At 42.4% G+C, this 25,628-nt stretch overlaps 1 protein-coding gene across 1 annotated transcript; it reads right to left on the reverse strand.

The window, feature by feature from the left end:
• Mep1b (meprin A subunit beta) lies at positions 1-25,382 on the reverse strand. Its single transcript, XM_050134916.1, has 15 exons — positions 25,320-25,382; positions 22,386-22,404; positions 21,764-21,814; positions 21,078-21,118; positions 18,281-18,359; positions 13,738-13,855; positions 12,247-12,425; positions 11,115-11,333; positions 10,345-10,497; positions 8,876-9,091; positions 6,187-6,630; positions 4,875-5,054; positions 3,829-3,982; positions 2,426-2,609; positions 1-112 (listed from the first exon to the last, which is right to left on the reverse strand). The coding sequence occupies exons 1-15, from the start codon at positions 25,380-25,382 to the stop codon at positions 98-100; spliced, it is 2,115 nt and encodes a 704-aa protein (XP_049990873.1). The 3' UTR covers positions 1-97.
• Positions 25,383-25,628: the final 246 nt, after the last annotated feature.

Here is a 25,628-nt window from a genome sequence, read left to right on the forward strand (position 1 = left end):
TGGAATGCTGTGAAGGTCACACGGCTTGGGTGAAAAATTCTTCCATGATGAAGAATCCTTTTCATCTCACTTGCTGGCTGTCTGGTTGAGTTAATATTCAAAAAGCATGTTGCTGAAAGGAGAAAATACAATCGATGACACAATTCCCAAATATAAAAGCTGCCTCCTCTGTGGTTCACAACGCAACAGTCGGGTTTTCAAAGGAAGCCCCCATGGCAGTCTCCTGGCTCCCCTCCTGGCTGACATGCAGTGCCTGCTCTGACCCTGGGAAGAGGTTCTGGCCTGTGTGGCTTGAGTGTCTCAGATGGAAAACATAGTGAGGGCTCATGCTGGTCTCAGAAGGGTGAGCATCGGTTAAGATCTAACTGGTCTTCAAGACCCGTTACCGCTAAACACACTGAAGAAATCCAAAGACGAAAGGAAATGTAGAGGACAGTGGATTTAATGACTCAGAGCAGGGCTGTTGTGACATCATGGCAGAGTGTGTGTCCACACGGTCCCTGCCATGTCCCCTGTGACATCATGGTGGCATATGCATCCACTCAGTGTTCCTGCCATGTCCCTGGTATGCTCACATTGTTACTCCTCTGTTGACTTAGCCTCATCTCTTTGTTTTATCAGGTTTCTTTCACTATTCTGACATGTGCGGACTCGGTTAGAGCCCTCACAACCTCTCGTGCATTGTCCAGGTCTAGAGAGGGCTCTTGACAGTCACCTGCACCTGTACTGCTGGTCCTACCTCACCACTCTCAGCCCCTCCTTGCACCCATGTCTGGAGCATCCTTGTTAACAGTGGGGACCAGAAGCACAGGCACAGCTGCAGACAGGGAGTCCAGCAGGGTCCCACATTGGATGCTCTACTCCTGTTATTTAACTCAAAGAATGAGCCAGGGGAAAAAAAAGTTCAAAAGAAAATCAACTTGTATACATTTAATTTACTGTTTTTGGTATTTTGAGGAGACAAGATCTCTATATAGTCCTCACACTGCTCTGTAACCCAGATCCTCCTGCCTCTGCCTTGCACTTGCAGACGTTAAAAGTGTGTGTGTGTGCCATCATGCCCAGCTCATGTATTTTTAAAATGTGTGCTCTATTGCTAGAGGATGACATTAAACATCCTCCTCAAGTTTAAGACAATGAATAATACTAAATGAATATAGAACCAATTGTTTTCAGCATCACTGACTATCTTCCAACTGATTTTGCAAAAATAAGAGATGGAATCATAGTTAAATAATGATATACATTGAAGGAGAGTTCTACACATCGTGTCTTCATACTGGACTCTCACTGGACTCTTCACACATGATCTTAAGCAGTAAGTCCCTCTGCTTAAGACAATACACTCTTCCTTTAGTTCACCAATATGTTGCTCTTCTGATCTCTTTTTTCCATTTGTCTCACTAGCCATCTTCTAAATCCTTCGGTCTGAATAAAATGGAGCTCCATGGCTTGGGTTCTCACTCCAGCGTTCAGTGTGACACCTTGTGCTTTGAGCTCTGTTGTAAGGCCGGATGTCACTCTGTGTACCCTGCTCTCTCTCTCTCTCTCTCTGTTCTCTGGAGAATTCCAGGCAATGCTCAACCCTGCCAGCTTTCGTTCAAGCACTGTCCTCCCTCAAAGGCCATCACCCAGGCAGTTTTGTGTCTGCCCTCATGTGCTGGCATTCATGTGGTGAGCACAAAGGCCTGGTCCATGTCCTCCAAGGTGAATGTGTGGAGGGGTCTGTCACAGTCCCCAGGGTCCTTGGAAGACAGCTGAAGCACAGGAGAAGCCCAGCCTCACTCCTACCCAGTGTGGCTGCTGCCCTCATTCTATCCCAGATGTTCCCCAAAACACTCCTCAGTAAACCGCCTGCACCCAACTATACACTCGGAACATTCGGACTAGGAACCTGTGTTTGGATCTGGAGATTTCAAACATCTGGGGTCATTTAGAAGTTTCATCTGAGGCAAACTTAAAACCTGTAACTTGCCCTGGAGACAGTTACTCCAGAAGAAGGCAGATTTCACTGGAACCTGCATTAAGAGAGACACTTTCCCAAACACTCGTCCACCCACTTCCTGAGTCCAGCCATCTGAAGACCCTCAGAACAAAGACACTGATAAGCCATGTCCCCCTTGTTAGGGAGGTAGAGACTTACAGGGAAAGTCATCTGTGTGGGTCAGTTGTGTGGTTCACCCAAGAAAAATCATAAACAACCAGAAATAACTCCTAGAGAATAATGAGGCCCCTCCAAGAAGGCTCTGAAGAACTGATACAGACTCTGATTCACAGTGGTGATAATGGGAGTACAAATAGTCTCCTGTCAGCCAACTTTATAAGACGCACAAGGTGAAAAATGAAGAAGATTGTAAACATGCCAAGCTCTTCTACATGGGTTCCCTCCAGAGGGTTTGAATAATAGCCATTACACTCAACTTACGCTATCTGAACTCATCTTCTTGCGGTATTTCCTCCGGGTGCAGTAGACACTGACGAGAGTGATGATCAGCATCACGACAAACACGGCGACAGTGGAAGAAACAGCAATGACAACGGTGTCTTGGGTGGACCCTCTCTTCTCACACAGTCTTCCCATGTACCACCAGTCTTCACCTGCAGGACACCTACACGAAGAGATGTGGTGACATTTACGGTATCGTATGGGTGACATTTAACTGTGAACATCTTCAGAGTTAAAGGGCCCTTGCATATTTGAACACAGATAGTCACTGACGTAGGTAACTATTTGACCCTAGACGACCTGAACCAATGAAGAGAGCACCAGGAGAGGATGATAACTAATCTGATACCGAGTTAGGAGCCGGGAGAGCAGGGAGAAAGCCACCTGAGGGATCTGATCCACTGCTGTGGGTGCCACACCTTGGCTAAGGACTCAGCACTTTAGCGTGCTCATCTAGAAAATGGGGACCTGAGAACCTGCAGAGTCGAGGGACAGGACTGCTGTGAGCATTAAGACATGTAGTACTATAATAAGATATGTAATATAACAAGATATGTAATATAATAAGACATGTCATATAATAAGACATGTAATATAATAAGATATGTAATATAAGATGTGTCATATAATAAGATGTAATATAATAAGACATGCAATATAATATGTCATGTAATAAGACATGTAATATAATAAGATATGAATATAATAAGATATTTCATATGTGTGTAATATAATAATATATGTAATATAATAAGACATGTCATATGTATGTAATATAATAATATATGTAATTCTGTCAGTTAGACTCTAGTGCACTATGTCCTCACCAATAATTGTTATGGTGGCTGCCAAAAGACCCAAAGGGAGTTCAAAAGAGTAACTGTTCTGGACAGTTCTATGTCAGCTTGATGTCATCTGAGAGGAGGGAAGCTCAATTAAGAAAATGCCTCCATACGATTGAGCTGCAGTCAACCTGTAGGGCATTTTCTTTATTGGTGATTGATTTTGGAGGACCCGGCCCATTGTGGGTGGTGCCACCCCTTGGCTGGTGGTGCTGCGTTCTATAAGAAAGCAGACCGAGCAAGCCATGAGTAGCAAACCAGTACCCTCCCATAGCCTCTCCATCCGCCTCGGCCTCCAGCTTCCTGCACTGTTTAGGTTCCTGTCCTGACTTCCTTCAGTGATGGACTACAGTGTGGAAGTCAAATACATCCTTTCCTCGCCAGCCTGTTTTTGCTCACAATGTTTCATCACAGCAATAGAATCCCTAACTAAGACATTTTCTCAGTGTAATCCATGTGCATTATCAGCATCAATTCCAGCAGGACAAGAACGTATCTAGTGAGAGAGTGAGACAGTGAACCTCCCAAGTGAGCCCTCACCTGCACTCGGCTCTATTGTCTTGGACAGTGCAGATTCCGCCGTTCTGACACTCAACCTCTGAGCAGGAATTGTGGACGTTCGAGGTGGGGACTGGGTCTGGGACGATCAAGGTGGGGACTGGGATTGTCGACGTAGAGTTGAGGTGAGATATATCTGCAGAGGGAAGGATGGTGGAAATCGGCTTTTGTATTACTAGTCATTGGGCAGAGATAATACTCAGAGTTCGGGCTTGTGACAAAAGTCTTGGTGTGTGATCCCCAGCGTTCCTGTGCAGTCAGATGAGAATCAGGCAAGGGTGGAGAGTGGCTTTTGGTGGCAGACTTGATGTCAATCTCCAGACCCCATGTTTAAGAAAAAGCCATATGAGGTCTAAGCACTGAAGAACCAGGGAGAGAGTTTGCTAACGGGGTTAGAGACCAGCCAGCCAGTCTACCAGGTAGAAGTGAGAGACTGTCTCAAAAAACATGGTGGGTGGTGGCAAAGTGGACAGAGTTGTCCACTTATTTACACACACACACACGCACACGCACACGCACACGATGACACACTCAAACTCACATACACCAAGTCAGGGTGCTAGGTGACAATACCCATGTTTGACCGGAACTTGGAGATCTGAGTCCAGCACCCATTAGTGCCTGTCCAGAGTGCTGTGTATCCTGGGTGAGGAAATACTAGAACAGATTTCCAGCCTAAAGATTTCAACTGTTGGTCCACAATACAGTAAATAAATGTAGCCGGGCGGTGGTGGCACACGCCTTTAATCCCAGCACTCGGGAGGCAGAGGCAGGCGGATCTCTGTGAGTTCGAGACCAGTCTGGTCTACAAGAGCTAGTTCCAGGACAGGCTCCAAAACCACAGAGAAACCTTNCCCTTGATGTTTCAAATTAAGCTATTTTCATATTGATACAAAAAAGTTCCCATCTCTGTCCAGTTCCTCCCACATCCTATAACAAATCTAAAAACAAAACCCAGAAGAACACAGCGGACAACCAATGGCTACAATGAGGAACAAGCTCCCATCAAACTACTGCTGCTTCTATACCTTCAACAGTCAGCAGGATGTAAACATCATCTCCCTTGATGAACTCCCTGCTCTTCAGCCTCTCATAGGTTATGAAGGCACTGGTTCCATAGCCTCTGGTTCTGTAATACTGAGTTCCATTAGGGAAGAAAGCCGTATTTCCCAGCTTGGAAGGCCTATCCCAAAAATAGCTTTCATTACCTAAAAAAAAAAAATTATATGAATAGGCTGTGTTTAGCATCATCATAGCTCTCAGTGGTAGGAAGTCTCAGCAGCCTTCTGAGCTGCAATTGGTCCTTTAAACTGAATTAAGGCAGTGAGTGGCTAAGAGTTTCCTATACGAGCAAAGAACAATTTATCTCATAAACTGAACTTAATGGTATCTAGTGCCATCCGGAGGGACGTGTTGGAAAGAATGAAATATTCTGCATGTTTAAACCTTCCAGTTTCTGTTATTTTTTTTCTATCAGATTCAGTCACTATTTCCTATGTCATTTTGATCCATCCTTGCGATTTATAAAATTCCTTTGATGATATTCGCTTTCCCATAATCCTATGTTTCCCTGTAGTCAGTTTCATTTTGATCCATAGTTGCGATTTATAAAATTCCTTTCATGATATTCGGTTTCCCATAATCCTATGTTTCCCTCAAGTCAGTTTGCAGGGACAAAAGACTGGTGAAATTCCAAGTGTGATCATGGCTCCCTGGGTGATGACTCTTTTTGAGACTTGGAATGTAGCCACCATCGGTGACAACCCTCTACGGTGCGATAACAAGATGTCACCACCCACTTCCATCCTGTTGCCACCAGTGTCCCAGCAGCTCCATTCTGACTGAAAACCCTCTTCTCAAGAGCTGATTGTGTCCCACAGTGCCAACAGTGTGACCAAGGCAGCATGGGTGAATGAAACTCACTGTCATATTGACCTCTCCTAATTCTCCTAACAAATCTATGGGGCTATTGTTCCCGCCTTGGTTTAACAGCCAAGAACCCTGGGACTTCAGGAAGGGTTTTCTTTGGGATCACATGACTAATGAAAAAAATAAAACATTGACCCAAGCATGCCAGCCTCTAAAGCCAACACTCCTTAGCCAATACCTAGAATGCAGGGATGATAAAATCCCAGTGTTGTAGTCTTTGCTAACATTCCTAACAGCCTCGGCCTGGGGACTGTCTTCCACAATTGAATCCTTTCCCTGAAGCTGAAAATCTTCACTTCGAGGCTGAACTTCCATAACTAGCCAACGATGCAATCTCTCATTCCCAAATGACCATCCCCCCTTGAACAATGATCAAGTCCCTAGCCATGAGGAAAATAAGAAGCTACAAACCATCGTTCATCCTTGGATCTGTAGTTATACTCCGTTGGTTGGACATACGCTGCCGGATGTCAGGATTTTGATCCAAGAGTGTCATTGTGGCTTGTTGCCAGGGACACGGCCACTGTAATTGATCATCATTGGCACCAGAGATCAGGTAGAAATAAATCCCCACATTAGTCGAGGAATTCAGATCCAGGTAAGCCTGATAAGCATAGCCTTTAGGAGAATAATATGGAGGACTGTACACATCTGTATTCTGGCTGTCAAGAAGCTGTGTGAAATTCCGTATATGCCAGATATGGTGAGGACACCTGGTTTCTGAGAGATTGATGTCATCAATAGACAGACCACCCGATGATGATCCAGAGCCTCTGAGTCCTTCAAATACCACTCGGAATTTCTCAGTCACTTGCAATGTTACATAGTAAAGTTGCCAGCTCCCAATGGGTATATCTGCAAAAAGAGTCACTGTTTCAAGGGTGATGAAGGATTATGACTTCCTTCCTGACATGGTCAGTATTAGAATTCTATACTTCAAAGGGAAATAATAGTTGGTGAGCCAAAGATACTTATGGATTTGGTGAATGGCTTCTCAATTCTTTATCCCAGGGCATTGCTGCGGCTGGACTGTCCACTGGGTATTGAATGTTTACATACCTGCTCTCGGATAGCTCACCCTTTCTCAGAGATGGGTAAGCACCCAATCTCAGAGCTCCATTCTGCTTACCAGTTACCTGCTATTCTGTCTTAGTTAATAACCAAGCAATATTAACACCTATGATTTGCTGGTACTCTCATAAAGATTTCTTTATGTATGTATAACAAAACTGGAATACTTAAATTTCATTGGAATTTAAGCAGAGTTAAACAGGAATCTACAAGCCCAGGAACCCACGTCCCGTCCATTACAAGTGCTTACCCGACAGTGGCAACCCCTTTGCTGCCATGCACTTCCTTCCTGTCTTGCACATCTAGCTCACTGGATAGGGAGATTTTCAGCTCATTTAAGCTGGAAATGACAGGTGAGTCTCTCTTCCAGTCATAGGATACCTCTGGTAAGAGGGAAGCTGGGAAGGGAAAGTCAAACTACCATCTACCCCTACTCCAGTGAGAGCACTTCAGGAGCCCCCGTGACAACAGGACAGAAAGTCATGCAAACTGTCAGTTCATGCTGGAGGGAAGCTCAACTATATCAGCACTGAATGACAATTGAAACTGCCAGGAAATAAATTGTAAACATCAGATTACAGAAAGTGCTACTGCCTGTGGATAGATTACAGACTGAGCAAAACCTTCCATCTACATTTGAAGGTTTGGCTTCAGTATGGTCCTTCATCCCCATGAGGCCCAGAAGGACTAACAAGCAGTTTTGGGTGACTGTCTTTTATTCATAGGCCCAGGTTGTTCATCCTGGGAAGATCTGCATCCCAAACATAGACAATGACATATATATATACATGTATATATATATATATATTTCAATATTTGCATTAATATACCCATTAATACATAATTCATACTTAGAAAATTATGATATATCATTTTAATATCTATCTTACATTATTACATGTAGAATATATATGTAATGCATGCATATGTTCTCTGAGATTTAAAACCTCAGTGTACTCTGGTGGCCACAAACACAAGCAGCCCCTGTATTTCAGAGTCTTTCGTGAATGGGAGGGGGCTGTGACATATAGTGCACAGTTGGCTCACTTCATAGTGTGTTTGGTTTTGTCTATTAAATTAAGAGGTCAGTGTGTACAAGAAGAAAGAGTAGTCTGTTCGCTGTTGGCCGTTAACCACGAGTGTCAACTTGGTGGGATTGAGAACCACCATGGAGACCACTCCTGTGCATATCGGTGAGAGATTAGGTCGATTGAAATGGAAAGATCATGTGGGCAGTGCCATTGCACGGGTGAGGGTCCTTGACGGCACCAAGAGAAGAAAACGAGATGACCGCATTACCATTGCTCTCTGTACTCTTGGTGACAGATGCAGTGTGGCCTGCTGCCTCACACTCTTGCCATGAGGGACTGTGGTCCAGAATGAACCCCTCCGTGCCTTGATTTTGTCAGGTATTATGTCCTAATACTGAGGCTCACTAAAACAGTGGCCCACATCCCTTCCTTCCCCACCTGCTTTAATACGTGGTCAGTTGGCCCACCTCTCCAATACATGGTTATCTGAAATGTGGACAGCTCCTCCCCACAGAAATAGTGCCTACAGGGACATTGACTTCATCTCATAGCAGACACCTTCACTGGGATTCATGTTTTTAAGCTGGAAGTTAGGTAGAGTCCTCTCACCACATGTATAGCCCTTACTTAGGTAAGACTGGATCACAGTAAGAGAAAATGAGATGTCTCAACAGTGCTTATTTAGGGACAAGCCCAGGCCTCCCTGAGGCCAGTCCTGCCTTTATCCATTCCATAGTTTAGTTTCTTTTTGCCATCAACCCTCCCCCATGTCACCCAGAGTTCACGGTGTATTTTTATTACTGGATAATAAAACTGAAGGCCACAGCTATGTTTTCTAAGTAAGTATCACAAAGGACCCTCATTTTATTTTCCTTATCAAATAAGGCAGACAGGTTCTATTGAAAGTCGGTGTTTTTACCCCCTGCACTGCCGCAAGTAGCCACACTAATTGAAGAGGTCTCACCTGCATCCAAACTGGGAGACTGTGGATACTGTACCTTGTATTTCTCTCTGTAGGGTTAAAACCCCGTCTGGGTGGCCTGCAGTGTACTCCCGGGTGTAGATTTTCACTTGGTTGTTTTCACTTCCACTGTTGTACAGGTAAAATTCCAAGCACTGAAACCCTCTCTTGGGGTACAGCATTCTGCTCTCCAGCATTGCTGTGTCCCCCACATTTGCAGAGCTGGTGTCGAAATGCATGAAGAAGCCGGAATCTGTTGCGGGCACAGAAGCACAATGGAAAACAGCAGAGCTCAGGGCTTTCTTTAGTGTCTGCTGAGCTCCCACCACGCATGGATGCTATAGCCTGGGTTGCCCCAGAGTTCACGCATGGGAAATAACTTTCAGACTTCTATGTTGAGGGCATTTGGAAGTGGGATCTTTGGAAGTGACAGAATTATACGAAGTCATGAATGTGAGCAGTTGTGACTTTTTCAGAAGAGACGTGAGCCAGCAGAATGTTCTGTGTGACCATGTGGTGACCCTTGCCCTGGGATGCAGCAGAGTGTCCCTCTACAGCTGACAAGCAGACACCAGGTACCCTGCTCTTAAACTATCCCGTGTCCATAACCATAAGAAAGTGATATTTTAAAATGAAGCACCCAGTCTCGGGTACTAAGGTATAGCAAGAGGAAACAAACAGAACATGACATCGTGCTGGGCATTATGATGCAGTTCTATTAGCAGGGAGTTTGCAAATGAGACATAGTTAGACACCCTTTCTCTTGCTACAGCTTACAAAAACAGGAAGAATTTAGAAACACCTAGACTGGAGCTTCTTGTCGTCATTGTAGGTATTTTGGTACCCAGGACACACAATTACATCCAGCTAGGATTCTCTGTGGAGTGACTCACAGCCCAGCGGTGCTCATTCCTCTCCTACATTCTGTGACGTGTGAGAGGAGACCACATAGCCCCTGGAATAAAAGTGCATGCAGGAGGTGCATTGCGGTCTGCTCCGCATAGGTACTGTGTGAGACCTCATAGAAGCAAGCTGTGAGATGTAGAACGGAAGCCATTCTGAGTGAGTAAGGCAGAGAAACGGCATCTCATTACCGTGCACAAGTCTCACTCCTTCGGAGAAACTGAACAGGCTACCAATAATAATTCTGATAGAGGAGATGGAGAAACTGCTCAGTGGTTAAATGCATCTAATGTTCTTGCAATGGACCAGAGTTCCATTCCCAGTACCCATGTTAGGCAGCTCACAACTGCTTGTAACTCCAGAGATTCTAACACCTCTGGTATCTAAGCACACATACTTTATAGGGCACCTGCAATCACATGTGTGTACTCCCGACCTCACAGATACAGTCATTGTGCATGCCCGTGACCACATATGCATATTTGGAATAATAAAGATAGATTATCTTAAAGTCAGTAATAATTCTGATAGACATGAGAGATGAATCACGCATCTTTCAGACTGAAGAAGAAGGCTGGAGGCACTGATCCTGAAATCTGTTACCTATGCACTGGCCCATATTGGAGTGATCGTTCTCTGGGCCCGCGGGGACCTGTGAAACCCTTTGCCAGTCAGCATTGTCCCCTGAACTTTGGATCATGCCACAGATATTTTCCAACTCAAAATCACAAGAGTCCATAAAACTCAGCGAAGAAGCTACAAAAGCAAACAAGCAAACCGATGTGAGCATTTGTTCAACACAGTGATATTAGCAGTCAAACCTGAGCTGGTCACAGAACTATGAGGAACGTCAATGAAAAGGGAGCATCTGGTTGACTCTGCGACCTTCTGACTGAAAGACACTTCTCCACTTCTCTGCCTGCAGAAGCCCAAAATGAACTTAGTTTGTGTGCATGAATTCCCAGTCCACACCAACCCTTTCTTCTCGTCTATTTGTGGAAAACCGAGTCAATATTCCTCCTGCTAGTCAAACCTTAATGCCACAGCAAAGGTTATTTTGTCTCACGTACGGGACAACTGCACATTTCATTATGGCCTAAAAGAGGCTTGAATATAGAAACGGTCTGCACTGGAATTAGCAAACCTTTCGACAGTCAGCATGGGGCTGATTGTGCAAGGACGCCGGCTGCTTTAGTAAATCTCAAGGCAAGCTTAGTAAGAAGACAAGTGCTGAAAATGGCTAGTAGATGGGGACCTGGGTGATATTCTGATATTTTTTTTAACCAAACTTTTATGATCTCAGAGACCCCAAAGGTGTCCAGAACATCGCTTATCCAGCAAGGAGAGGTCATTTCAAGGTGCCCATCACTTACAGCAGTTGTACAGATGGTTCAGCTTCAGCAGGTCATAGTCACTGAAGTCCATTCGTTGGCCAATCACATTTTCAAAGTCTGAGATCCTTGTTACAATGGTGGGCTCTGTTCCGTTCTGGAAAGCTGTCTTACTGTAGTGCATGACCGAGGTGTAGTCATAGGGTACATTCAGGGAATCGGACACACTGTCATTATATATGTTGAAATTGTGTTCTCTGCCTGGATATGTTTTAAAAAACTTTATTTTATGGTCAATGAAATAATGCTGCTCTTACTTAACACTGTTGACAGAGAAATACAAAACATAATAGAGCAAACTTTGTGCACATTATCTCCTGAGTGTCACGTGTTCCAGACACCCCGTCTTTGGACTCGGTATAATGCACAACTGTGATAGCAACAGTCAAATTAACAACTTGACACTTCCAGTCCAGCCCCAAGTCTAAGGTTCAAACGACTGGGGATGGAAAGAAAGGTTCTGCGAAACTGTGGAGACATTCAGAGTCACCGGCTAGCAATGCTGATGGTTTAATGTGCTCACAGCAGACCAGGTATAAGCAGGGCTTTAGGAAGTATGCTAAAATGGGACCCTGTGTTGATAACATGGCCAAGAGTTGTTAGAAAAGATGGACATCATTGAGGACTCAAAGGTTACTGATTCTTGTACATGCATATAGTGCATTATACATTATAAAACTGTAAATAAGTTAGTGTCTTAGCAACAAAGTATCTTATCCCCTAAAAATGATTGAAGAGGTGACAAGCATGCTGCCTGAGTTTATTTTAAATGAAGCAACGAATGTGCTATTTTATTAATAGTCACATAGCAAAATGTCATCTTGTTCCCATAAATGTATACAATTATAATGGTAAATTTAAAATGTTATTTTATGAGCCATCATGAGATCCAAAGACAATCATTTTAAAAGATTTCCCTGAGTGTATTTAGAGAAGACACCAGGCTGCTTAGCATCCTTCTATTGGACAACTGATTGCAATTTGATATCACATGAATTTATAGACACAGTCAAGTACATCTGCTATCAAAGCATAGACACCCATTGCCAAACTGGTCCTGATGCAAACATCCTCAGAAAGTTGACCTATGACAAAGTATATAAGAGAAACATACCTGATAGAATCCTGTCCCAAACTATAGTGACATAGTCATCTCGGTCAGAACGAGACTGCTCATGCCAGAATCCCAGGGCATGGAGGAACTCGTGTTGAACCGTTGCTATTCTGTCACAGTTTTCCCCGATGGACAGCTCCTGCTTCCCAACATGCCTGTTTCCCACCGAAGACCAGCACCTGACGGAGAGTGTGCAGATCAGGGACAGGCTGTTTGTACGCGGAAAGTGAGGTCACAAGACAGAGGCCTCACCGCCTAGCCCACTTGTCTAACTGCGTATGTCCTCTTGCTGAGTGTGGCCATGGAACTGCTCTCAGCATAAACAAAGTGAGAAGTCGGCCGTGCTCATCCTGGGAATCGCAAGCCTTTCTAAATGGGCATTGCTATGCCCTTCACCACGAGTTGTTTTGTTTCCTAATTTCATTGTTTATCTCTGTGAGTGTCTGTCTAGGTCTAAGTATGTGGTGGGATACCCCAGAAGTCATAAGAAGGAGCTGAGCCCCTGGAACTGGAATCACAGATGTTTGTGAGCCAGCTAACACGGATGCTGGGAATAGAGTGTATTTCCCTGCAAGAGTATCTAGGGTCTTAACTACTGAGTTATCTCATCAATAAACAGATAGGAGTTTTATAGGGACAACAATCACTCAGAATCACTGTGTCCAGATCAATGACACTGCCACCTTTCAGGTAGTAAGACTTACTCAGCTAAAATGAACTCACACACTATGTACAGTACATTTTACTAGCAGGGAGAATAAAGAATATTCCGTTGTCAATGAGATGAAGTGCAGAGGGCTATAGGATAAATGGCATCCATTTACATTCACTATTTGTTGACTTTGGTAGTCTGGTTGTGTGTATGAAACCATTTTCAGTTTTCCTATGTATTTTACTGTATGTGCATCTGTGTACACATGTTTATGCAGGTGTTTATGCGTGTGGAGGCCAGAGCGTGTCTTCCTCAGTTACATTTTGAGACAGGGTCTCTCACAGAACCTAAAGGTCAGCAATTTGGTCTTGCTGACCAGTGATGTACAGGGATCTGACCCTATCGCCCTAAATGAAAAGCTTCTTCACCCAGTGTTTTTCTCTAAAGGTGCCTGGGGTGGTCTTTGTGTTCATGTATCAAGGACTTCAGCTATTGGACCATCTCTCCAGTACAAGATTGGCTGCCCCTTCCTTCCTTCCTTCCTTCCTTCCTTCCTTCCTTCCTTCCTTCCTTCCTTCCTTCCTTCCTTCCTTCACCTTGTTCCTTTCCATGCTTTGCTTTTCTTAGTACTGTGGCCCTAACCCAAGGACACACACTTATTAGGCAGTCCCTCTAATGCTGTGAAAACATTATTTTATAGCCTGGGAAACCAGGTCTAAAAGTCACGCTCTGCCCAGATAGCAAAGGAAGTTATGTTCCAGACCTTGAACCATGGTTGTGGCATAATGCCCTGGGGAATAAGTCTCCTCAGAGCCTTATCAGACAACCCTGGAACTTACCCACTGCCCTTGAACACTGATATGTAGTTAGCTTCTCCAGACCAGGGCTTGAAGTCGATGCAAGTTTTAAGGCGGTAGCGCTCGAAGGCATTGAGGATAACTCCTTTAGCGTTCATATCTGATGGAAGACAAAAGTGTGCACTGAGTTCTCTGTTTCAAACCTAGCATATCCTTAAAGTAAGGCAGGCTGCCATGGACACTGCATGACTGCCTTAGAGCAGGCTGGAAACGGGGCCCGATAGTAAAGCTTTGAGAGGAGAATTTCATCCGTCTTTGAACCACGCAGAACATGTGTGAAAGCATCACAAACTGCAGAGACCTCGAGCAGGGTAAGATGTCCATTTACCGTGTGTCTTTACTACCACAGGCCTTGGCTAAGTTTGGGTCATTTGTAGAATTTTTGACCTGGCTCATGTCAGCAATCCTTGCCATCCCAAGGATGAAGGAAGTTCCTGAAAATCCCAGGATCTCAACAAACAGAGGAACAGTTCATGAGACCTACGTGTGACGAGGTCCTCTGAGTTCACGTGCACACTGTGGTACATGCACATTCACACCATCAATGAATAATGCCAATTAAAAATATAACACAGAAAATGCAATAGATTAAATGAAAGAAACAGAAAAATCTACAACACCATAATTAAAATTATATGAAAATCTGTTTATTTGAATTGGAGGATCTATGCTGACTTCTTAACCTATCATGTTTTCTAAACAGTTGTTCCCTAGGCTGAGCTGCATCCTTGGTCATCCCCACACTCAGTACCCTCTTCTTGGTCCCTCACTTAGAGCCAGGTGTCTGTGGAGAGCCCCAATGTGTGTGATGTGCAAGGACTGCGTACCAGACACGCTCTCTACCAAGTGAGCTTCAGCCCTGGCCCAAGAAACCCTTGATTCTTAAGGTGACATTATTTTTCATCTTTCCCCCAGAGGGTATTCTTCAAGCTGATGCTCATCAGAGGCACTGTTCACCAGTCCACGGAGAAACTGACCTCTTTACAGCGGAACCAGGCTGGTTTGTGTTCTCTGTGTCTCTCTGTCAACTCTCTGCCTATGTCTGCCTCTGTGTTTCTGTCTCTGTCTATTAGTGTGTGTGTGTGTGTGTGTGTGTGTGTGTGTGTGTGTTTCTCTCTGTGTCTGTTTGTAGCATGATTAATAAAAACCCAGAGACAGATATTAGGGTTCAACCTGAAGATCAGAAAAGGAAAACAGCCTGGCTCTTACCTCGACCTCAGTCTGAAATGGCAATCATGTTCCCAGGAATTTCAGAATTAGACTGTGTGTAAGAGCTGTCTCCTCCCATCTTATATTCCCCTCTAGGACTGGAATTAAAGGTGTGCATCACTTAACACCCAGTTTCTATGGTAAACTAGTGTGGCTCCTGGGATTAAAAGTGTATGTCAGAACTGCCTGGTTTCTACGGCTGACCAGTAGAACTGTTTTACTCTCTGATCTTCAGGCAAGCTTTATTTATTAAAATATAAATAAAGTATCACCACATTTCCCTTTTTTGTCTAAAATAAAAAAGAAGGCTATTACTAATATTAGAAAAACTATATACAATAAATACAATGACTACAATACAAACAGGCAATAAATACATCAACAATGTCTAGTCCATTTGCATTTGACAAATTCAGAGGAAAATACTCCATATCTATCCTATCTTGGTGAGTCCAAAGTCTTATACCTCACTTACTTTTTATCATAATATGCATTCTGCATCAGGTGAACAAGGAAAACTATAACTATCTAGTCTTCAACTACCTCAGAGACCCAACAAGTAAATAATATTAACTGAGTAAGCAAGAAATGTGAGCAAGCAACTTCAAAAAATATATGAGAAATGACAGAAACAGCTGCTTGCCTGGACCATCACCCAAAGTTTCTCTGCAACGTTGGGGCATCTATCTTCATCCTATAGGACTAGCATATTTGATAGACTTTCTGTGAAGCAGGATATTCTGAAGGGCTGTCCCTTCTTGTCTTGACAATGTTTGGCAGTCATTTTCTTTCGTGTCCTGCTTATCCAATTAGAACAGCATACTGTCAGCAGTAAAGGCAAAAATAGCTAACTGCTTTGCTTTTCTGACCTTCAGGTTGAACCTCAATATCTATCTCTGGTTTTTTATTAATTGTGCTATATCTGCCTGTCATCTCTCTGTTTGCCCCTCTCTGCCTGTCTTTGTGTCTCTGTCTCTTTCTTTATCTCTGTCCGTCCATGTCTTCTCTGTCTCTGTCTGGCTGTCTCTCTCTGTGTCCATCGCTTTCTCTCTCTGTTTCTCTCTGTCCCTGTCTGTCTCTGTCTCTGTCCATCTCTCTCTTACTCTGGTCATGTCTTGGGCTCAGGATCATCTGCCTTTTCTCCAGAGGAGGGCTGGAATGACAGGTGTGCCTCACCACTAGCTCATAACTAGATTTCTTCTGTATAAAAAGCTTTTTTTAGTTTTGTCTTAGATTCTTTTGACTATCCCCACCCTTTTTCTTTGTGTATGTGCATACCTGTATGTATGCACATATGTGGGATATGTGTCATGTGTGTGTGCATGTGAGTATACTTGTATGGGTGCACAAGCACATGCGTGTACAGCATGTGGGTAGAGTCTGGCAATGATCTCAGAACTCATCCTCCATGGCTTCTCTACCTTGATCATTAAGGGAAGGACTCTCAGTCAAACTTAGAGTTTTCTGATATGACTAGTCTCCATAGCCACCTTACACTGGGATCCCTATCTCCAAGGAAGATGGAATTACAGTCAGTTCCCACACACAGCCAGCATTCATGTGATTTCTGAAGTTATGAATTCCCATCCTCATGCTTGCCATCTCCTCAACACTCTTCTGACTTTTTTTTAAAATTTCTTTTATCTTTTAATAAAGAAAACAAACTATCTTTTCTCATTATACATACCAATCCAAGTTCCCACTCCTTCCCCTTCTCCCATTTCCTCCACTTGCATCCAGTCCACCCCCCATCCACTCCTCAGAGAGGGTAAGGCACATTGCTTTGGGGAAGGTTCAAGGCCCTTCCTACTATATCTAGACTGAGCAAGGTATACGTCTAAAGAGAATGGGTTCCCAAAAAGCCAGTACAAACAGCAATACCACTCTTGGACATATTCCCAAAAGATGCTCAATCATACTACAAGGACATTTGTTCAACTATGTTCATAGCAGCATTATTTGTAATAGCCAGAACCTGGAAACAACCTAGATGCCTCTCAACTGAAGAATGGATAAAAAAAATGTGGCACATTTACACATTAGAGTACTACTCAGTGGTTAAAAAAAGAATGACGACTTGAACTTTGCATGCAAATTGATGGAACTAGAAAACACCATCCTGAATGAGGTAACCCAGGCACAAAAAGATGAATATGGTACGTACTCACTCATAAGTGAATACTAGCTATAAACAAAGGATATTGAGCCCATAGTTCATGATCCTAGCAAACCTCTTCTGACCTTTTAATAATTTAATACTAAACTAGGAATTACTTATTTCCTTAAAAGATAAAAGAGTGGACTCATTAACATCTGGACTTGGCAAAATAAAATCTTGGCAAAGCAATGTCGTTTTCTGTAAATTTGTTTCGATTGGTTATTTTGTGAGTTTTATTTGCATTTACACTTTGTGCTGGGGCTAGGGCTGCAGGGGGAGGCTCAGTAGTTAAGCTATTCTAGGGCTCTTCTGGAAGACTGAAATTCAGTTCCAAGAACTGACATGCAATGGCTCCAAACAACTCCAAGGGATTCAATGTCTCCTCTGACCTCTGCCAGCACTGCACACATGTGGTAGTCACTCACCAGACATGCACACATACACATAACTAGAAGAAGTAAAAATGAATCTTTTTAAAAAAAAATCCTTGATGGTCAGGAAGTGACCAGTGGTATTCCATCTGGTAGCATACCCAAGGCCTGGATTCTACCATCAGGTCTGCAAGGAATAAATACCTAAACATAAGGAAATGTTGCTTTAAAAGAAAGATTATTAGGACTGGAGAGATAGCTTATGGTCAAGAGCATGTGCTGCTCTTCCAGAGGACCCAACATAAGTTCCCAGTGCATGTTGGGGTTCACAGCTGACTGTAACTCCAGTTCCAGGGGATCCAGCACTCTTCTCTGTCTTCCACAGAACTACACTCACACCACAGATGCACAGGGAGAAGAGAGAAAGGAGGAAGGGCAAGGAATGGAAAAAGAGAGGGAGAGAGAGAAAGAGAGAACATATGAATTAAAATTAACAGTAAAATCTAGAAAAAAACTTATTAAAACCAAGAATGCCTCCCTAATCTCTATATCCTTAGCATCCAACACAAAGTAAGTTAGCTCTCCATTAAGATTGGTTAAATTGATATTTGTTAAAACCCAACACATATTCCACATAGTCAGGCTGAATTTTTAAGATATTTTAATTCTACATTTTGCTTATTTTTTAAAAGTGATTTACACAATCACACAAGACCATTCTGATAGATGTGAATCTAGCATCTCAGGAACACACAGTAGCTGTGGATACTCCAAAGTGCGTACTAACCCAAGCTATCATCTAGAACATACGGAATGGTATGTGGCCATCTATAGATGTCTCCAATGATGGAATTCTTCCCTTGTGGCTGTCAAAAATAAATGCGAAAAGGATCAGTTAGGTAAACTAGACAAAGCCAATCAATAATCAATCTGGAAATAAGTGGAGTTAACAGTTCTTCCTGGTAGCTCAAACCAGTGGGGCATGAGTCTGAATTTTGGCCATACTTTAATAAAGTTTATGGAAATAACTACTAATTTATATATTTAACATGAAGCTAAAGAAGAAATGATACTCAAAAAAGATTGCTGGAAACTCCACTATAAGTACTGTTAGATGTTTAAATATTAAAAACACATAAGAACAGGCTATTGATATCTCCATAGTTAAGGCTGCCTACTACCCTTTAAGAGGATCTAAGTTCAGTTCCCAGCACCCACATCAACAGCTCGTAGTTGCCTGTAACTCTAAAGGATCCAGTGCCCGCTTCTGGCAGCCATGAGCAACTGCATGCATGTGGTACATGTAACCTCATGCAGGCTCAAACACACAGGCACACACAGCATAAATATGGTACACATAATTTCATACCAGCTCACACACACACACAGCATGCATATGATATATATAAACAAAAGCAGGCTCACACAGATGTACACACACACAGCGTACATATGATATACATAAATAAATGCAGGCTCACACATGTACAAATAAATAAGTAAACATACAGAAGGAAAGTGATAACTAAACCAAACTTTAAAAATATGCACCTCAGGGAAAAAAAAACAGACATAAGATGGATGAAAATTTTCAAATTTTTCTGAAGGAGGGCCTGGAGAGACAGCTAGCTCANGGGGGAGCAGACATAAGATGAATGAATTTAAGCTTTAAAAATTTAAAAATTTTTCTGAAGGAGGGCCGGGAGAGGTGGCTCAGCTGTTAGGGCACTTGCTGTTCTTGCAGAAGGCCCAATTTATTCCCAGCATTCATGTGGTAACTCAAAACCACCCATAAGCCCAGTTCCAGGTGATCCAATGACCTCTTATGGCTCCAATGTCCCCAGGAATACACATATTGCACAAAACACATGCCATTAAAATACCCATACATGTAAGATAAAAATAGATAAAAATCTTTGTAAAGCAATTCAAATTTTATAATAGAAAACGAATGATATTTTCTTATTGCATATACTCTGGCAATAAATGTCATTCCAGATAACAGAAATGTCTGGGTAGTAAATGCAGCAAGGGCCTTAAACTTGAAAAGCAGGTGCTTTGTCTACTGAGTCATCTCTGCCACAGCCACCCATTTAGAAAATAACTTTACTATGGGAAATGGACTTCCAGGAGGAAAAGATAATGGAGAGGGAAATGCAATATTTGAAACAGGACAAGATTGAAGGCTATGAGAAACGTCAAGGACCTCCTTATGTTGTCTTATTGCTATTGCTAGAACTTCAAGCACTATGTTGAAGAGATAAGGAGAGAGTGGACAGCCTTGTCTTGTTCCTGATTTTAGTGAAATCACTTTGAGTTTCTCTCCATTTAATTTGAAGTTAGATGTCAGCTTGCTGTATATTGCTTTTATTATATTTAGGTATGATCCTTGTATCCCTAATCTCTCCAAGACCTTTATCATGAAAGAGTGTTGAATTTTGTCAAATGCTTTTTCAGCATCTAATGAAATGATCATATGGTTTTTTTTTCTTTCAGTTTATATGATGGATTACATTGATAAATTTTCGTATGTTGAACCAGCCCTGCATCTCTGGGATGAAGCCTACTTGATCATGATGGATGATTTTTTTTAATGTGTTCTTAGATTCGGTTTGCCAGTATTTTATTGAGAATTTTTGCATCAATGTCCTTGAGTGAGATTGGTCTGTAATTCTCTTTCTTGATTGAGTCTTTGTGTGGTTTTGGTATTAGGGTAACTGTAGCCTCATAAAAAGAGTTTGGCAATGACCCTTTTGTTTCTATTATGTGGAACACTTTGAGGAGTATAGGTATTACCTCTTCTTGAAAGTTCTGGTAGAATTCTGCACTAAAACCATCTGGCCCTGGATGGTTTTTGATGACAGCTTCTATTTCCCTATGGCTTATTTAAATTGCTCACCTGGTCTTGATTTAATTTTGGTATATGGTATCTATCTAAAAATTGTCCTTTTCTTTTACATTTTCCAATTTTGTGGAGTACAGGTTTTTGTAGTAAGACCTAATGATTCTCTGGATTTCCTCAGTGTCTGTTGTTATGTCCCCCTTTTCATTTCTGATTTTGTTAATTTGGATGTTCTCTCTTTGCCTTTTGAGTAGTTTGGATAAGGGTTTGCCAATCTTGTTGATTTTCTCAAAGAACCTATTAATTTGTCTATTTTTAAAGTTTTATTATTTTAACAATATAATTTATATGTATAATATATTTTAAGAAATAATAAAATAAATATATATGTTATTTTATGATAGACTAGAGATATTTATGGAATCAAGTTTTATTTTACTTCAACTAGACTAAACCAGTGAAGTTCTGTTTTTAAGTAAAAATTCTCCTTATTTCTGTAATCAGTAAAATCAGAGCACAACACACATGTTGAGATGACAGTGACCTTTGGCACAGAAACCTGAGCAATGGAAGATGAAGATACAGACATATGACTCCTTCCGGGACAGCATCTCAGGAAGATAGCGCCACCAGTGGCTGCACCTTCAGAAACAAAGTCCCAGCAAGCAGCTTGTGCCCATCCATCCGCAGATACTCACAGCTGGCTTCCATGCTTCACCATGCAAGCATCATTACAACTCACCTCAAGTCTGATGTCCCCCTCAAAAAGGTCCAGTCCCAAACCTAAGAGAAGAATTCAGATAATTCATGTTATTACGTTGGGTTCCTGTACCACATAATAGATGATGCTTTAAAAATTCCATGGGAAGAGGATGCTTATCTATAGGCAGGTTAATGGTCACATAGTATGGGAGAGACATTTTCGTCAGTGGTTTAGCCCCTGTTAAGTTGCCCATGCTCTCATAAATGACCCCACACTCAGGCTTCTGTAAGCAATCCTAAGGACACTCATCACTTCACAAGAGGAAGAACAAACTTGAGAGCAGAACTGGGACTGAGAAATGAGTAGAGATTGATGGGAGTCTGGGGAACTGGAGGGAAGTAGAGAGGGTAACAGGTTGAAGATGAACAAATACTTTATATACATGTATGAAGATGACACAAGGAAAGCTGTCATCATATGTACGTAAACCATGATAATAAAACAAAGCAGGGACATAAAAGACAGCGCAGGCAGTAAAAGGCACCTGCCACCACGCCTTGACGACCTGAGTTCGAGCCCTGGCAACCCATATGGTGGGAAAAGAGGACTGAATCCTACATGTTGTCCTCTGACCTCCACACATGTAGTGTGTCACACACACACACACAAATAATAAAAATATTTTAAATATGGTAGCAAAAAAGAATGAAGAAAAATCCACAAACCTTCATTGATATCGAATATGTCTCGATCAATTCCCTCATCTATATCTTTGACTGAAATAAGAAAAAACCACATTGAAAGTTATGTTCATGAGAGGAAAGAGGTTCTCATTAAACAAACAATCAGAAGAAAACAAATTGTTGCCTCAGATTCTAATTTAACTTGCATTGATTAACTGAGGGGGACTCTCATTCCTTGAGACCCTCCTGGGAGCCAGACTGGGGACTAGACGGAGGACTTTGGATGCATACTCTGTCCTCTCCACATCCCTTGGGTGTCAGGTGATTGTAGGAATAGCATTGGTCACTCCGTACGTGAGTAACCATAGAGTGGAAGGTGGGAATGAGTGACTAACTAGGAAATGAGTGTCTAAAATCGCTCAACCCGAAAGCCATTTTATTGGCCGTTCTTGTACTTCTGTTTTTCAGCTGGGCAGATGAGTCCTGGTGAATGGGGCCAGCCAGAGTTGAGCAAAGTTCAGGTCACTGATGCAGTCACGCTGTCTTCTGCTGCATTCCACTTGCCGTCTTCCCCTTGGGTTGACACACCCTGTGCTTCTGTCCCTGTCATTCACCCCATAACTGTCTTACCCTGCATGCTAGAGCAAATCTCCAGCAGACTCACCAAGGTTCTCTGGAGCCGGCTGTGAAAAAACACACCAAAAGATATTATTGTGATACCCATAATATAAATGACATTTTGTTACAAGTTTAGATTCCTTTATAATCATCCTTAAGATTTCATTTATTCATTCATTCATTTATATGGTGTCTGTCTATGATGGGCAGAGGAGAACTTGTGGTAGTCAGTTCTGTGTCTGGTATGAGTTCATGGAACTGAAAAGAGCAGAACTTGAGATAATAAGTTCTGATGAGGAAGCCTTATCAACCAATTATCTTTAAAAGGTGGGACCAAGTAAGGGTGTGGCTTTCTGGGACCTGGGGAAAAACAGGCACACCGCCCAGGTGCTCTCTCTGTGTGGTTCCCTCGCTGCACAGCTGAGCTTGGATTTCTTGTTCCTGTTTTGTAAGTTGGCCCCTTATAAAAAAAAATTAAAATATAATTGTTTTATCTTTTAGCTAGCCTGGTTATGTCACAAATCGAGGTAACATCAACAAAGTTCTCTGTATTCAGTGTGAGTTTCTAGGATTGGACAGAGCAGAACTGGAGATGACCAGTTCTCTGTGTCCAGTGTGAGTTCCTAGTACTAAACTCACACCATCAAGCCTGCGGCCAGGGCTGTGTCACCTGCTGGGCCATCTCACTGGTCCCAATGTTGTATTTGTTTTTGAACAGAGTCTCTCTTTTAGTTCAAACTGGAACTCATATTTCAGTCTAAGTCTAACCCTGAACTTGATACAATCCTTCTGCGTCAGCCGCCCAAGTACTGGGGTGACAAGCATGAGCCACAGTGGCTCTAACTCACAACCACACAGTTCTTTTTACTAATATGACGTATTGTTTGCTTCCATATATGCCAGACAAGCAAGCTGGAGTTTACATGACGTTCTGTCCAGACAGATATTCTTACTTCTTATAGAAACTGAACCTTCCTGTTCAATGAGTTTAAAGGTACAGAAAAAAAAATCAACTTCAAAGCTGGAAAAGAACACAGTGCACAAGACTCCAGCCCTGGTATACACACTCACTTTACACATGATGTCATGTAACACTCATGAACAGTGCTTTCAAAAACTAAAACTTTATTTCCAAACAATAACAAAAACTTTTCCTCATACCTCAGGAAAATCATGTTTCCTTTCATGTCTCTCCCAGGACTCTACATTCAAAAAAATAATACCAAATATCTAAGCAAAGGACCAATAGGTAGATTTTGTAACTTTTTAAAAAATATATACGCTTCTCTTTTTTCGTTTTGTTTGCTTGTTTTTGAAACAAAAAAAAAATATTGATTACAAAATTTCTCAGAGGGCCTTCAGTAAAGAGCTTGCCACTGCAGGCAAGAGGACTTCAGTTTAACTCCCAGAACTTATAAGAAGTCTCCCTGTGTAGCCCTGGCTCTCCTGTACACCAGGCCGGCCTTGAACTCAGAGATCTGACTGACTCTGCCTCCCAAGTGCAAGAATTAAAGGCTTGTGCCACCAGCACCCAGCTAAAATGCATATATTTTCAAATGGATAGGAAACAAATTACAGAGTTACATACACAATGTGTAAATAAAAATTGAAACCAACATCAGAAATTTATTTTGAGGGTGGGTTATGCACAGGGGCATGTTAAGGGGGGTGCTTATAGTGGCCAGAAATCATCCACAAGTGTTATTCCTCAGGAGCCAACTGTTGCCTTACTTCTGACACAGAGTCTCTCACTGGGCCCATGGCTCATCAATTAGGCTAGGATGTCTCATCAACCGGCCCCCAGAAGTCCCACATTTTGGTCCCCCCAGCATTGGCATGAGAAGCACCTGCCATCACAGCTGGCCTTTTATATGTGTTCTGGGAGTCAAACTGAAGTCCTCTTGCCTGCAGTGGCAAGCAGTTTACTGAAGGCTGTCTCTCGCAGGCCCTCTGAGAAATTTCATAATCGATTATTCCGTTATCTTAACCTAGGAAGAAGGCAGCAGAACTGGTAGACAGTCTGTGTGAGTTATGCCTGGTTTACCCTCCTGGGTCTCAAATGATATGTGTGAGGTGGTCACCACGTGATTTGGATGAGTATCGTAAGCTATATTATGCCATACAAAAACACGGTGTAAAAATGTAATGTGTGCCACGTAAGTGTAAAGTCCAATTGCATCCAAATTCAAACTAACAGCTGAAGTAAAGAATCCTCCGAAATGCTCGACAGGATACGGGGATGAACTGCTCAGATGACTTCTGTCATGTCGACAGCAAACACCCTAGTTTTCTCATACAGGATCACACACACACACACACACACACACACACACACACACAGAGTCACAGATTATCCCGGCACACGTGCAGAAAGAGATTTCCAAGAAGCTACTGAGCCTCAGATAAACATGATGAAACAGCACCTCACACCTTAATTCTCCGTTCATATCTGTACACCATCAGCTCATATGATGTATTTTAAGTCCAATTAAAGGGTTTCCTTGGCCATTAGAAATTCTGTCTAAGACCTTGCACTAGCTTGGGGTACAATCTGCCCATCAGTGAGGGAAGATTAGTTTAGACCCACAAAGATGCAGAAGGGAAACTCCATATTAAACTTTGAAGTGTGGACATTGCCTCTGACATTTCTCAGTCTTCCCCCATGTCCTTACTCTAATGGCAATAAGTCTGTCACTCAGCAATAGCAATGGCTTTCAAAACTCACATTCTCTGTCTTAGCAAAAGACACCTATCACACAACAGAGAAACTGAAAGGAAAATACAATTTTCTCTCACAATCTCCGGACCTCTCTGCCAGAGTGACTTCTTATATCTAATAGCTTTCTGGCCTCTGTCTACCAGCAAGAAATGCTCATTTAAGATGAAAATTTTTAAATACATAAAACAAAACGTGAGCAAATGATTATCACTCGCTGACTGATATCAACAGGCCCCCCAACTTTTCTGATTGTTTTCTTACCAAGCCAGAAACCAGGAGAAATGTGGCACAAACCAGGAACCAAGGCCGATGCCACGTATCCATATTGTGGCTTCCAACTCAATGTTGTAAATTATGACAGTCACCAGCAGAGCTGACTTTTAAAAGGTAAACATAATGACTCCTGGCCTTTGGTCTTTATGTTAATGGCTCATCTCTCAATTAATCTTGCTGCTGTAGTAACTTCCAACTCAGCAAGTAAAGTCCAGAGTCATGAACGCATCTCGTTTTTTCCTCTCTTTACTGTGCCAACAATGAATTGCTAAAATCTGTCACTAGAATATATTCTCT

Source organism: Alexandromys fortis, unplaced genomic scaffold (assembly GCF_014885135.2).
Source record: "Alexandromys fortis isolate MF-2015 unplaced genomic scaffold, M_Fortis_MF-2015_v1.1 scaffold_25, whole genome shotgun sequence".
NCBI classification, from domain to species: domain Eukaryota; kingdom Metazoa; phylum Chordata; class Mammalia; order Rodentia; family Cricetidae; genus Alexandromys; species Alexandromys fortis.

Coding starts and splice junctions, on each gene's coding strand:
- Mep1b (XM_050134916.1), bottom strand. CDS start 25,382: ATGGATACGTGGCATCGGCCTTGGTTCCTGGTTTGTGCCACATTTCTC. Junction 13,856..18,280: donor TGTTCTAGATGATAGCTTGG/GTTAGTACGCAC, acceptor GTCTTCCATCAG/ATATGAACGCTAAAGGAGTT. Junction 6,631..8,875: donor CCTACAGAGAGAAATACAAG/GTACAGTATCCA, acceptor CTCTTTTTGCAG/ATATACCCATTGGGAGCTGG.